The sequence below is a fragment of the Macrotis lagotis genome, chromosome 5 (assembly GCF_037893015.1).
Source record: "Macrotis lagotis isolate mMagLag1 chromosome 5, bilby.v1.9.chrom.fasta, whole genome shotgun sequence".
Taxonomy (NCBI): domain Eukaryota; kingdom Metazoa; phylum Chordata; class Mammalia; order Peramelemorphia; family Peramelidae; genus Macrotis; species Macrotis lagotis.
In genome coordinates, this window is record NC_133662.1 from 237866955 (window position 1) to 237881405 (window position 14451).

The window sequence follows — 14451 nt, forward strand, 5'->3', positions numbered from 1 at the left end:
ATGGAAAAGAGAACCTATTCCTGAGTTTCTAGGTCATGCCTATGAGCCAAGAAATGATAGATCTATTACAAACACTTAGCTAAAAACCAATAGCCTCTCTCACCTTAAAGTGTTGGTTGTTGTGAGGGCTTATGCGAAAGCAAGAAACCAGGCAGTCAATCATGAGGTCCACATCAGCATTCTGGCTGCCTCTGGAGAAGGGCTTACTGGGATTAAAAAGCAAGTTCTACGCAAAGAGAGAAGACAGACATTTGAAAGGGCCAGGCCCTGCCCAGGGAATACAACTGCACAGGTATGGTTCTGATAAGGGTGAGGAATATGGATCCCACCCTCGAGGGTATGGTGCACTTGTGTTTTAAACGTGCTTTCACTGCCACTCTGCCAGGGAAGCAGCTTCTGGGTGGCTGTGCTCATTTTGTGAAGGAGAAACTTGAGCCTCAGGGAAGTGAAATAACTTGTTGGGGTCACAAAGCTACAAAGTGTCTGTGGCTGGATTCAAACTGAAAACAGGCCCGTGAAAAGATGTGTCTCTCACGGCGAAGGTCTTTTTTTTGTTCAGCCAGTGAGTCGTTTCTGTGAGTCTTCTTATTTACTTCCAGAGTATCATAGAAAATGTCTGAGTTTGCAAATGTCCAGAATGGAGACAGACCAAGAAAAGAAAGGTACCAAATACCCTTTGATGCTCAGTCTTTTGTGGAATTTTTTCCTGTTTGACTCTTTGTGACCCCTTTTGTGGTTTTCTTGGTAAAGATTCTAGAGTGGTTTGCTATTCCTTTTCCAGCTGAGAAAAACAGGGTAAAATGACTTGCCCAAGGTCACACAGTTAACAGGCAATTGAGGCCAGATTTGACTTGACCTGGAGTCTTGCTGACTCGATACCCTGCACTCTGTCACTAGGTCACCAAGCTGCCCAGCAGATTACACTACAGAAGCTAAAAACTTAGAGACCTTAAGAATTGGGACTAATAGATGTGGCATTTATGGGGCATTAGGCCAGAAAGTCCCTTTATATTCACTATTTGATTTAAACCTTACAACAATTCTTGGAAGTAGATCCTATTATCATTCCTATTTTATAGGTAAGGAAATTAAGACTCTGAGTGTTTATGGAACTTCCAGGATCACCCCATTAGTGTCTCAGACAAGATCTGAAATCGGATCTCCCTGATCCCAAGCCCCAAACTCTATCCAGAGGCTAAAGCAAGGCTTCTGCTTAGCTCACTGACCAGCCTGAGCTCCTTACCTTGAGGTCCACCACCATGGACTGGACAAGCAGGAAGATGACCGAGTTATCCTCCCAGTTGATGTAGGTGCTGGCTTTGCACAGTTTGACACAAGCGATCGCGGCACTCTCCGTCAGCTGCCTGCTGCCGCCATGGCCAGCCAGTGCTCTTCTGAGATTGTCGAGAAACATTTTCTGTAATTCAATCCAATAAACAGTGATGGGGAGTCCGTCATGAACATGCATCAAAGAGAGTTCAGACAAGCAAACATATATATAAGTCAATTCAACTGAAAGGCTGATGAAGACCCCACTTTTGACAAAGCCACCCTCACTGTCTGGGAGCAAAGAGACAGAATAAGAAAACTGGTGGAGGGAGAGCTAAAGTCCAATTCTAGACTGAATTTTTATGTGAGCTTCCCACAACCCTCAGGGGCACTCAGTAACACTCATTCTTATCCCATTTTACAGAAGACAAAATAAAAGCTCCAGAGCTTAAGATGTCCTGTACCTCCCCAGAAAGTCCACTTCTGCTACAATCTAGAAGGGATCAGAGATAGGGGCTGAACCAGAATCTTCATGACTCCAAGCCTAGCACTCTTCTCATACCTCAATGCCTCTAGTTATTACTAAACCAATCACTAATAATTCTCCTCAAAAAGAACCTGTTTCCAATCCAACATCTAATCCCATTTATATATGGTATAGGAAATTGACAAATATTTGAGATCTCAAGAAAAATCCTGTCAATCTCCCACTTTCTTCGCTAAGTAGAAAAGATGCATTCTTGGTCAAATCCATGGTTCTGCTCTTTTTATCACCCATATAGTCAGTCAATTCCTCTGCTTGCAAGGATTTTCATGTCAGAAGCTGACTAGTCAAACCCCACAGTGTACTCCATCCTCTACATCTCAGGAGGATGCCTCATGAGTGGAGCTGAGTCCCACAGACTGATTCCCTGCCTTTTCCTCCCACTCTCAAATCTCTTGGGGTCTCAGAACCCTGAGAACTCTGGGATCTTCTGGGAGTCTCTGAAATGAGTCCAAAAGGCAAATGATCTTTTAACTTTTCAGTCCTCTATCTAGGCAAGGACAAGTTGTAGTTTCTGAACCCTGATCTCCAAGCTTCAGAGACAATATCCATTGAAACAAAACTATATCTGCCATTCTCTTCTACCTAGATGCACTCAGTTATTTTCCCTTAGATAGAGCATCATCCCCTGCATCCTCTTCCATCTAGCCCTCTCACATGTGTCCATCCCTGATAGCTATCATCCAAGAATATGATCTATAAGAGGTGTCTCCATTTCCCCACTTCTCACCCTCTCCAAACCCTCTGCAGTCTGTCTTCTGGCCTTGGCTTTCCACTGAAATGACCCTCTTCAAAGTTATCAATATCTCTTAAATGTCACATCTGATATCCTTTCCTCAACTCTTTTTTTGATCTGATCTTTTTTGACTTTTATGCAACCTTTGACATTGTTGATCACTTTTTCCTTCTTAGACACTTTCCTCTCCCTACCAGTTCTCCCGTGAGTTTGACCACTCCTTTACTTTGCTGAGTCTTCATCCATGTCATACTCACTAACCAGAAGAGTTCCCCAAAACTCTGTCCTAGGCTCTCTTTCTTCTCCTGACTTCTTGGTATTTGACTCGGTGATTTCATAAGTCCCCATGGGTTTAATTATCTTTAATTATCATCTCTATGAAAATTATTCCCAGATCCTATTGCTAGTCCTACCTTGTCTCCTAAGTTGGAGCTAAATATCACTCACTGCCTTCTGGAAATCTCTAACACACACACAAACACAGACACACACACCTTTGCTCTCTTCTAAACTTCCCTTCTACTTTGAGGACACTATCATCTTCCCAGTGACTTTAGTTTGGAACCTCAGTGTCATCCTTAACTCCTCAGTCTTTCTCATTCCATACATTCAATCCGTTGTCAAATCTTGTACTTTCTAAATTCACATTTCTCGGATATATTCCAATTTTTCCCTAATTCAGGCCATGACAGTACCTCACCTAGAGACTGTTGCAATAGCCCTCTAACAGGTCTCCCTACCTTAATTCTCTCACTACTCAATCCATCCTTCACTCAGCTGCCAAAGCAATTTTCCTAATATACAGATCTAAAACATACACCCCCTTACTCATGCAACTCCAGGGGTTTCCTGTTACTTCCAGGATCCAAACTCTTTTTGGCATTTAAAGTTCTTCATAATTTGACCCTTCCTACTCTTTCTTCTACATTTTACCCCCCTCCTCCTCACACTCTAGAATCCAGCCACACAGCTACTTGCAGTTTGTTAAACAAGACACACTATCACTAATCTTTGGGCTGATAATATCTAGATCAAAGCTCTGCCTCCTCCCACCTATCAGATTGGCTAAAATGCTAAAAAAGGAAAATGGCCAATGCTGGAGAGAATGTGGCAAAGGAGGGGCCCCACTGCACTGGTGGCAGAGAGGCAAACTATCCAACCTTCTGGAGAGGAATGTGGGATTTTGCTCAAAGGGCAATGAAACTGTACATACCCTTTGACCCAGAAACACCACTACTGCATCCCAAAGAGATAAAAAAGGGAAAAAGACCCACATATACAAAAATGTTTAAAGCAGCAAATTCTGTAGTGGCAAAGAACTGAAAATTAAGGGGATGTCCATCAAATAAGGAACTGAACACATGATATATGAAAGTAACAAATTCTATTGTTCTGTAAGAAACCATGAAGGGAAGGGGGCGGCTAGGTGGCATAGTGGATATAGCACCGGCCTTGGAGTCAGGAGTACCTGGGTTCAAATCTGGTCTCAGACACTTAATAATTACCTAGCTGTGTGGCCTTGGGCAAGCCACTTTAACCCCATTTGCCTTGCAAAAAAAAAAAAAAAGAAACCATGAAGGGTAGTACCTTCAGAGTCACCTGGAAAGACTTCCATGAACTGAGGCTAAATGAACTGAGTAAAACCAGAAGAACAATGTACACATTAGTGGCAACCTACTGAAATGTTAAACTCTTATGGATGCAGCTCCTCTCAGCAATTCATGATCAAGAATAATCCTGAGAGACCTGCTATGGACAATGCCATTCACCTCCAGAGAAAAAAATGTGGGAGTTTGAATGCAAAAGCAAATCATGCTATATTCATGTCTTAAAATTTCTTCTTGCCTTCTCTTTCTTTTTCTCATGGTTTTCCCCCTTGGTTTTACTTTTTTTTCATAAAATGATTAAGATGGAAATATGTTAAACACAACTGCACATTAACCTATATCAGAGAGTTTACTGCCATAGGGAGGACAGAAGGGAGGATGGTAGAAAAAAATGGTACAACTCAAAAGTTTGTAAAAGGAAGACTATTGAAAACTGCCTTTGCACATAATTGGAAAAAAATAAAATAAAGGAAAAAAAACAGACCTGCCTCTTTATTCCTTAGACTTCCTTCAAGGCTATTGAAGTAGGCTTCTACAGTAGACCTTCTACAGTAGGCTTTCCCTGGTTACCCCCACTGCTAATGTCATTCCCTTTCATACAGCCTTCCATTTACTCCAAAGACAGCTTGTAGTATTGACCCATGATCTCCACCACTAGACTGTAAGTTCCTTGAAGGGAGGGATGATATTTGCCTTTTCTTCAATTCCCAGGGTCTGTCATATGCTGAGCATTTAATAACTACTTTCTGTCTTCATCCAACATCCTCCCTACCTTTCTGATGGACCCATACTTTGAATTCACTCCAAAACCTACCTTAGTAGTTGAGGAAATAATATAAAAGTCCCCTCTAATACCCTAACTAACCAGTTCAAACTGCTCAAGTGCCACTGTTTTTAGCGAAGTATGAGAAGGCCCTCAGACCTAGACACGGAACACTCTCCCTGGAGTCCAAGTAGGGAGAGAATGCAGCGGGCCTCCTCCCTTCAGTCATTCTGTAAACTAAGCCTTTTCTCAAAGAGGCCCTTCTTTGGCATGCATAACACCCTGCTGATTCCCACTAAAAGACCCAAGGTTTCCAAGCACTGAGGACTTGGTGAAAATCTGAGCTCTGCCGGCCCTGAGGCCCTGTCCTAACTGGGCCTCAAATTCATCCTCTACAGATGAGGGACTTGGAGCAAATCATCCCCAAGATTCCCTCTAGCTCTAAATCAGTGTGCCTAAGACCATTTTTAGAGGACTTGCTCTATAGTCTCATACATTCCCAATTCATATATGTGTAACTGAGATTTTCAAACCCAATTACAAGTCATTACAAATAACACTGTCTTCTGGATCATGTTGCCTCTCTTAGGCTTCCTCCTTATATGACCCAGGACATGTCAAAGAGTATCCTCAGGTATCAGCCCCTTCCTCATGCACTCTAAGTTCCCTTCCAGTTTTAAAGCAATGGTGATCCGAAGATGATAATGATGATGATGATGACCTTCATCCCTCCTTAAAATCATTTACTCAACAAACACTGACTGGGATTCAACTATGATGCATCAAGCACTATGGGAGGTACAAAGGTAAAGACAAGACAGTGTCTGTCCTCAGTGGGCTTTTAGAGGAGATTCAACAAGTTCACATATAAGTAAAACAAAGCAAACGCTAAGTCAAAGGAGGAAAGGAATGGGTGATGGCCCTCACAGCTGCTGTTGAGACCTGGAAAGGCCTCATGGAAATTGAAGCAGAAGCTGAAGGGTTCAAGAGGAAGTATGAGGAGGGGGCATGAACTTCAGGCACACTAGATAGGAAGACAAGGTCATGTAGGATAAAACAGCAAGAAAGTTGATTTAGCGATAAATCAAGAAAGGCAGGCTGGAGTCAGACTAGGAAGGGCGTGAACCACCAAGCTGAGAAATTTGTATTCTATGCTAGCGCTACCAAATCATTGTAGATTTGAGCAGAGAAGAGTCATGGTGAAATAGATGCTTTAGGTCATTCATTTTTAGTAACTAAAGACAGATTGGTTATAGTATGAATGAAGAAAGGGGAGAAGTGTTGATTCCACCTCCACAACAAGGCTGAAACTGGGGAGGAAAGAATGTATCACAGATGACTACAAATTTGCAAATGTTTTTAAGTATGGAAGGTTTGAATAACTTCAAAAGAAATAAAGAAGTTAGGGAAAGAGATGAATTTAATAGAAAAGATTGAGTTGAATTTTAAACATGTTATATGGTTAAGATGCTTATAGGTCATCCAGTTAGAAATTTCAAATAGGAAGGTGACAAAGAAGTGGAAATGGAGAGAGGTTAAATGAATTACGTAATATGATAATAGTAATGGAATAAACTATAGTAAAAAAAAAGATAAAACGGATGACTCCAGAGAAATCTAGTAAGGCTTCTATGAACTGACAGATACTCAAGTGAGTAGAACTTAGAGAACAATTTATATAATAATATAATTAAGACAAACATGTGGTAAGATTCAACAATTCTAATCAATGCAGCAACTATGTTTCCAGAAAATAAATGACAAATGACTATCCACTTCCTGACAGAAAGATGATGAACTCAGGTTGAAGAGAGACATAGACTTTTTGGAACTTATTTTATCTGACTATTTGCATTTTTTTATGATGGTTTTGTTTCTCTCTCACTCCACCCAACTCCACACACCACACCAATTTGGAAGTGTGGATGGTAGAGGAAAAGAAAGTAAATCTTAAAATAAAGTAGAAATAAACAAATCCCTTAAAAGATGACCACCAAAGAGGCAGCTAGAAATATGGAATTAAAGTTCAAAGAGAGAGAGTAGCTTGGATATTTAGTTATAAGAGTTATATGAATGATAAACAATCTATGAGATCACCAAGCCAATGAGTGTAGAGAAAATAGGCTCAAAAATCCACAATTGCTTGAGATTTACTCACACATGGCACAGCATAAACGATAACCCACAAAAGAGGACTAAGAATGAGTGATACAGCAGGTAAGAGGAAATGAGAGAGCAGTTATCACAAAAAAGTTAAGAAGAAAGTATCCAGGAGGTGATGGTGGTCAACTGGATAGAAAGTTGGAAAGATCAAAGAGAGGGCAGGTATGACAAACACTTTGTATTTTCAAAAATGATCATTAATTTCACTGAGTTTTCAGTTTTATTGCGCTGTGGTTTTAAGAGATAATTTTTAATAATTTCCTTTATTTCATCTTCATTTGTTGTAATTCCTTCTTTTCCACTATGGATATCAAAAACTTGGCTCTTTCTTTCTAAAAATCTTATCAGCTATGTGGAAATATATTTTATATTACTGCATATGTATAACCTTTATCAGATTACTTACCACCTTTGGGAAAGGAAGGGGAGGTTTAATTTAGAAAAAAAACAGCTATCTTATTATCTGATCTTGTTACCTCTTAGAATTCTTGTCTCTTCTCTAAGGATATGATTTCTCTCTCATCACACCCAATTTGGATCAAGGTACAACATGGAAACAAAGTAAAGACTAACAGATTGCTTTCTGGGGTGGGGGGAAGGGAAGTAAGATTAGGGGGAAAATTGTAAAACCTCAAATAATATCTTTAATAAAAATTAATTTAAAAAAAGGAAAGGAAGGGGAGGGAGAAAAATTTGGAACTCAAAAAACTTTCAAAAAATTAATATTGAAAGTTGTCTTTATATGGCATTAGAAAAAATAAAATACTATAAAAGTCATATTAGGTAATGTTTAACCTATTTCATTGGTCCCATCCCCCCCCAACACCACCAAAATAAATTAACTCCTAGTTTTATTTATTTTAATTCAGTGGGATTTTTTTGCTTTTAATTTTCCTACCTTTATTTCAATAATTTCTATTTTGACATTTAAGTGGTATCTTTTTGTTTTACCATTACATCCTCAAGTCACTAATCTGTTCTTTGATGAAGAAAATGGTTAGAAAAACAAACTTTTCTTTAAGAACTGTTTTTGGGGTGCAGCTAGGTGGGGCAGTGGATAGGGCACTGGCCCTGGAGTCAGGAGGACCTAAGTTCAAATTTGACCTCAGACACTTAACAATTATCTAGCTGTGTCACCTTGGACAAGTCACTTAACCCTGTTGCCCTGCAAAAACCTTAAAAACAAAAACAAAAAAATAAAGAACTAAAAGAAGGAATTACAACAAATGAAGATGAAATAAAGGAAATTATTAAAAATTATCTCTTACAACCACAGCTCAATAAAACTGAAAACTCAGTGAAATTAATGATCATGGCTGCACCTCAAAAAATCTTCTATGCTGTCTCCTTTTCAAAGTTTTCTTCAATAAAATTATCTATTGTTTCATTGGTTATTTTTGGACCCCTCAACTCTGTAAGATTACCTAAATCTACAATTAATTTTTAATCTGTTTCCCAAAGGCTGTTTGATAATTAGACATACATTGTCCTCAGTAAAGGATGTGTCTAATGTTTCTCCTTTTTTGCATATCTGTAAGGCTTTTACATTCTTACATATGGTGAATTTTTGTTAAAATCTTACATACTAGGTGGCACAGTGAGGGGCGGCTAGGTGGCACAGTGGAAAAAGGGGTGGCTAGGTGGCGCAGTGGATAAAGCACCGGCCCTGGAGTCAGGAGTACCTGGGTTCAAATCTGGCCTCAGACATTTAATAATTACCTAGCTGTGTTGCCTTGGGCAAGCCACTTAACCCCATTTGCCTTGCAAAAAAAAAAAAACAAACTAAAAAAAAATGTTATATACTGGGGGCAGCTAGGTGGCACAGTGGATACAGCACCAATTCTAGAGACAGGATGACCTGAGTTCAAATCTGACTTCAGAAACTTATGTGACCTTGGGGCAAGACACTTTAACCCCACTGCCTTGCAAAAAACAAACAAACAAACAAAAAAGATGTTATATACTGCCAAGTATATATCTCTTCCTTTAGATTCCTATTAATTACCAAAAATCTATCATGTCAAACTTTTCTAAAATTCTATTCAAATCTTTAACTTTTTCCTTTGTTTTATTCTGTTTTATTTTGGGTTAGATTTGTCTAGGTCTGACAGTGGCACATTGAGGTGCTTGATTATTAGATCTTTACTGTCTTTTTCTCCCTATGGCTCAAACTAACTTTTCCTTTAAGTATTTAGATGTTGTGTTATTTGATGACATAAGTTTAGAGTACCCACCCCAGGTGTTCAAATGGACTATTTGTGCTTAAACTGTGGTAAAGCATTCTGATCTCATACTGCCCTGATCAGTCACAGTCAGACACACTATAATTTGTCTCAAATGGTGATGTCATATTGGCCTTCTTTGATAATGAAGGACAAGAACCACCCAACCAGCCAACATATGGTATTAATTCATTATTTACAGCACCTTTAAACATAATATAATTTCCTTATTTGTCTTTTAGTCTATTTTTTGTTGTTGCCTAAGATCATCACTGTTAGCCTTGAAACTAACAGATTTTGCTCTAACCCTGTATTTTAATTATATAAATCTCTATTTCAAACATGTTTCTTGCATACAATGTATTAGTGAACTCTGCTTCCTAATCTACTGTTATGTTCTGACATTTTAGTGATTGAGTTCATCCCATGCTAATTCATGCTAATTAATGACCTTTACCCCTTCATTATATCTTCTTATATTTTTCCTCTTTTTTCCCCCAACACCTCTTTACAGAGTAACTGTAAAACAAAAGGAAATGTGATCATTACCAGTGATACATCATTGAGCTAATCTGTTTCACAATTTTTCCCAAACCTTGATCATTGTTTCTTATGCTTTTCTTCTTTCCTATTAATCCCCCCCTTTACTATCCACTCTCCAAAGTTGAAGCTTGTTTTATTGTTTTATCACTAGCCCCTCTAAGACTAGCCTCTTAAATGCCTCTCTCCCTTTCATGTTCCCTATATTTACCAGCTGAATGCCCCAAATTCTTTGAGAATGTATGGTGCCTACTATTTATATGCCTGTATTTTCAACTCTCCTTTGTTCAATTCAGATACATTCCCTTCCTACCATTTCCTCCATATTATTCATATTTATTCTTTAATCTAGCCATGAAAAAACAATAAACTCTGCTCCCTTCATTCCACATTTCTTCAGATTTTTTTCCATCTTTTCTTTTTTTCTCTTAAAGCCATTAAAATACAGGAAAAAAACATCCTCTAAGATTCCAACTTCCCTAGAAAACAGGATTCTGAAGAGACACACTTATCTCATTTCATCTCCCCTATTAGAATACAAGCACTTCATCATTTAATTCCATTCAATTCTTCAAATGTTTCTTTCTAGATTTCTCTTGAACTGAGTTTGCATTCCAAATTTTCTATTTGATTCTGGCTTTTTTTATCATGAATGATTGAAAGTTCTCTATTTCCTTAAAGATTCATTATTTTCTCCTGTAAGATTAAGTTTTGTAGCAAAAAGTTAACCTTGTTTATAAATTTACTTATGAAAAAATTTTCTAAAATTATTTCTCCTTTAGAGTAACTGCTGACAAATAGCATATGATCTTGACTCTGGTCCTTACTAGTTTTATTCTTTCGTTTCAGTTATTTGTTGTACTTTTTCTTTGACTTTATCTATGACATTACTGGGAGTTTTCATTTTGAAGTTTTTCTTGGAAGATAACTGATGGATTCTTTCTTGTTTCACTTTTCCTTTTGATTCTAGTAAATCTAGGAAACTTCCATTTCTGAGTTCTGGAAACATATTACCCAGACTTTCTTTTTATTTTTTTATTCTCCCTCCCTCCTTTTTGTTATAATTTTCAGAGACTTTGATGATTCATAAATTATCTCTCCTTTCCAAATGTCATTTTTGATTTTCAATCTTTTTTATTTTGTTCCAATTTCTTCGTGGCTCATGAAGTCACTGAATACTGCTATGTGGATAAGGTTTTCTACCTTCTGTTCTAAGTCATTTATTCTTCCCATTTTTTTTCCTCCAAACTTCTTATTTCATCATGACCAAGGTTTTTCTACACCAAGAGGCTCTATTCAGGTGTGTGAAGTTATTCTCTTCTATTTGAGAACAAGAGAGAAGAAAACAAATACTCACAGTACCTACTATATGCTAAGCAATACTAGGTCATTTGTACCAAACTGTCCTCCTTTCACCCATAAGATTTCTTCATAATATTCCCTTGCCTTCTCCTGCATGTTCCCCCAACTCTAGTCCCACTTCCTGACTCAAAACTTTACTCCTAAGAGCCAAACTCTAACTCTGCAGGTGCTCTTGATTGAGATGGTCGGATCTCTGCCTCCTGGGTCCTGCCAGATACCACATCCACTGACATGTAATGTTTGTCCTTCGTTCTTGAAGAGGACCACGACATCAGGGAGATGATGCCATGACAAGCACATGAACTGGATTTGAGTGAGGAGGGGCTCGGCTAAGTCACCAGTCTCACTTTCTCCTCCACAGTCATCTGGATCCAGTGGCCAGATATGAATCAGGACAACTAATTATGGTTCTGGATGTGAGACAACAAGTGTTAAGTGACTTGCTCAGGGTCACACAGTTCATTAGTATCAGTTGTCTGAGACCACATTTGAACTCAGGTCTTCCTGACTCCAAGGCCAGTGATCTATCCACTATACCACTTAGCTGCACTCACTGACAGGTGAACCTCAGAGAGTTGATAAGCTGGGGGGGGGGGAGCAGTCAGTCCTATATAAATGGGTCTTTCTGGATAGAGGGATGTGGCAGCCTTTATCACCCTGAATCTTCACCAGTAGAGGCCCGCATTATTTTCCATTCAGTTCACCTGAACTCATATTGCTTTTCCCAGCAGGCATGTTTCAGTGCTCTGGTTTCTGGCTATTCAATGGTGTAATTCTGGGCAGATGAAGGAGTTTAGAAGCTCTATGACATAAATTCTGATCATTTTTCACACCCCTTCCCTTTTTAAAAATCACTGCTAGAGTATATGGGAAGAGTGAGACTCCTGTATACTTCATCACACCACTATCTTAACTGAAGGGTGGCTAGAAGTCACAACAGATAGAGAGCTGGCCCTGAATTCAGGAGGACCTGAGTTCAAATCCAACCTCAGGCACTCAATAATTGCCTAGCAGTGTGACCTTGGGTAAATCACTTAACTCTGCCTCGAATCCAGGGCCATCTCCAGTCGTCCTGATTCCTATCTGGTCATTAGACCCAGAAGGCTCTGGAGGAGAAAGTGAGGCTGGTGACTTAGCATAGTAAGTTCATGTGCTTGTCATGGTTATCACCTCCCTGATGTCATGCTCTTTGAGAACAAAGGATAAACATCATCATCATCATCATCATCACCAAAACTCTCAAGCCTGATACAACTACTGGACAGCATGGATCCAAGACAAAAAAAAAGGGTCCTTCAATGAAAGAATCCTTCCCCAAACAGACTCAAATAGTGCCTATCTCCTGTGTCTTCAAGATGAGCACTAGGGGCTTTTGTCAAGTGATTTGCTAATATCTAGGTGAACATTCAAAAGTCTTCCCTTGATCCTATATACTAGTCAAAAAAAGGAAATGAGATTGGTCTGGCATAACCTGTTCTGGGATAAAATCAGTCATTCAATTATCTACTGTTTCTGTATACAAATTTCCTCTTTTTACCTTATTCATTTTCGCTTCATCAACCACATCCTTGGAAATGTCCTGGATTATTTCTGGACACAAGACAAGAAGAATGATTTGCAGTGGCCAAACTGCAGCTTTACGTTTGGTGCTTTCAGCAAAACCATCCACCAAGTCAAATAATTTTTCTGCACATTCTATATGAAAAAAAAAACACCAAATGATGCTATTAGGAAAGGTAATATAAATTTGCCCTTTACCCATACAGAAAATTAAGACGCGTTTCTAAAGGAAAAAAAAGAGGAGGAAGCATATAAAATTATCGATAGGAAGTATTCTCCAAAATGTCTATTTATCTTTTTCAATCTAGCAGGAAGGAACAGTCCACACAATGTTCTTTTACTTTTCCCAATAGTAAAAGAGTATGGTATGGGACAAACTCTTCTAACTGGTCTATTTGTTTTTAAACAAAAACAAGAGTTCTGCTTAGAACAATTTGAGATCAGAGAACAAGGTAAGTCAACTGGATCCAAGTGAGCATGTTACCATTTGTGGTCAAAAAGAAGAAAATGAATAACAAAAGAATACAAGAAGAAAAGGAGCTAGCCTAACAACAGACACAGGGATGTTAATACTTAAATAAACTTGACTCTCCCTGGCACAGACTCCCTCCCATACCATGTTCCACAATGGCAGAAAAAAACTATATAAAAGGACAGATAAACCAGAGTCTCAACCCTTTATGGCCAGGAAGACTCAAGAGTCTTAGTGGTCCTTTTAATGAAACTCTAGAAGCCTCAGTTTCATCTGTGAAATTGGAATAACAAAAGAATCACAGTACAGTGGTGAGTTCAAATGACATAAAGTTATGTCAAGTGTTTTTTTGTAAACCATAGCAGGTCATGGAAATATTAACTATCATTATTTTTAAAAAACACACAAAATAAAATCACTTAAACAGAGTGAACTTTCAAATGCAAGCTAAAAAAAAAACCCAAGATCACTGTCTGTGTGTGAAAACCATGCTCCTGTTCAGACCTTGAAGAGACTAGGAAAGAGAAAGATAGTTTGCCTGACATCTTTATGGAGAGAGTACTCGATTCTTTACATTCTCATACTTATGATCATGTATGTAAAAAAATATGTCTAGGAACCTGGCTCAAAGCTAAACCATAGTCTGTGAACACAAAACTCAATCACCATATTACAGGATTTATCTCCAACTGAAGAGAAATCTAATTTATAAAAGTTCAATCTTAACTTAACCTTCCCCTTTTCTGATTACTTACAGGAAAATAAAGGAGAGGACAAATAAGGGTCATTATCTGACATAAGAAATGAGGTTAAAGATTTAATGGATGGCAGCCTTGGTCTAATAGCCCAGAGGATAAAAGTAAATAAGTCAGTTTATTCTTACCAGCCATATCTGTCTGGGGAGTCTGGTACAGCTTTGTAAATTCATCAGGATAGTTCTCTACCCAATTCCAAAATGCCTAATAATAATTTTAAAAACATAATTTTACATAAAGGAAGTGATCTTGTCAATTTAGGAAATAAACAAAAATTGTTGTATTATTACTTCACCACAAATCTATTCCAATACAATAAGCATTTACTACTGCTCAGGCAACCCCAGGGGTCAGGCACAGGGCCAGGAGCTGGTGATATAAATGCCCTGCCTTCAAGACGTTTGCCACCTTCTTCTAGGGAACAGGAATAGACCCTGTGTAACAGTATTCTCTGTGGT

At 38.5% G+C, this 14451-nt stretch overlaps 1 protein-coding gene across 16 annotated transcripts in view; it reads right to left on the reverse strand.

Annotated features, from left to right (window-relative positions):
• NF1 (neurofibromin 1) overlaps nucleotides 1-14451 on the reverse strand; it is a 251200-nt gene that overhangs the window by 174554 nt on the left and 62195 nt on the right. For all 16 annotated transcript variants that reach the window (XM_074189002.1, XM_074189001.1, XM_074188998.1 and 13 more), the window contains 4 exons: nucleotides 14122-14197; nucleotides 12744-12901; nucleotides 1244-1417; nucleotides 104-226 (listed from right to left, as the gene is read on the reverse strand). In XM_074189002.1, the coding sequence (XP_074045103.1) occupies nucleotides 104-226; nucleotides 1244-1417; nucleotides 12744-12901; nucleotides 14122-14197 (531 nt within the window). The remainder of the gene's footprint in view (nucleotides 1-103; nucleotides 227-1243; nucleotides 1418-12743; nucleotides 12902-14121; nucleotides 14198-14451) is intronic.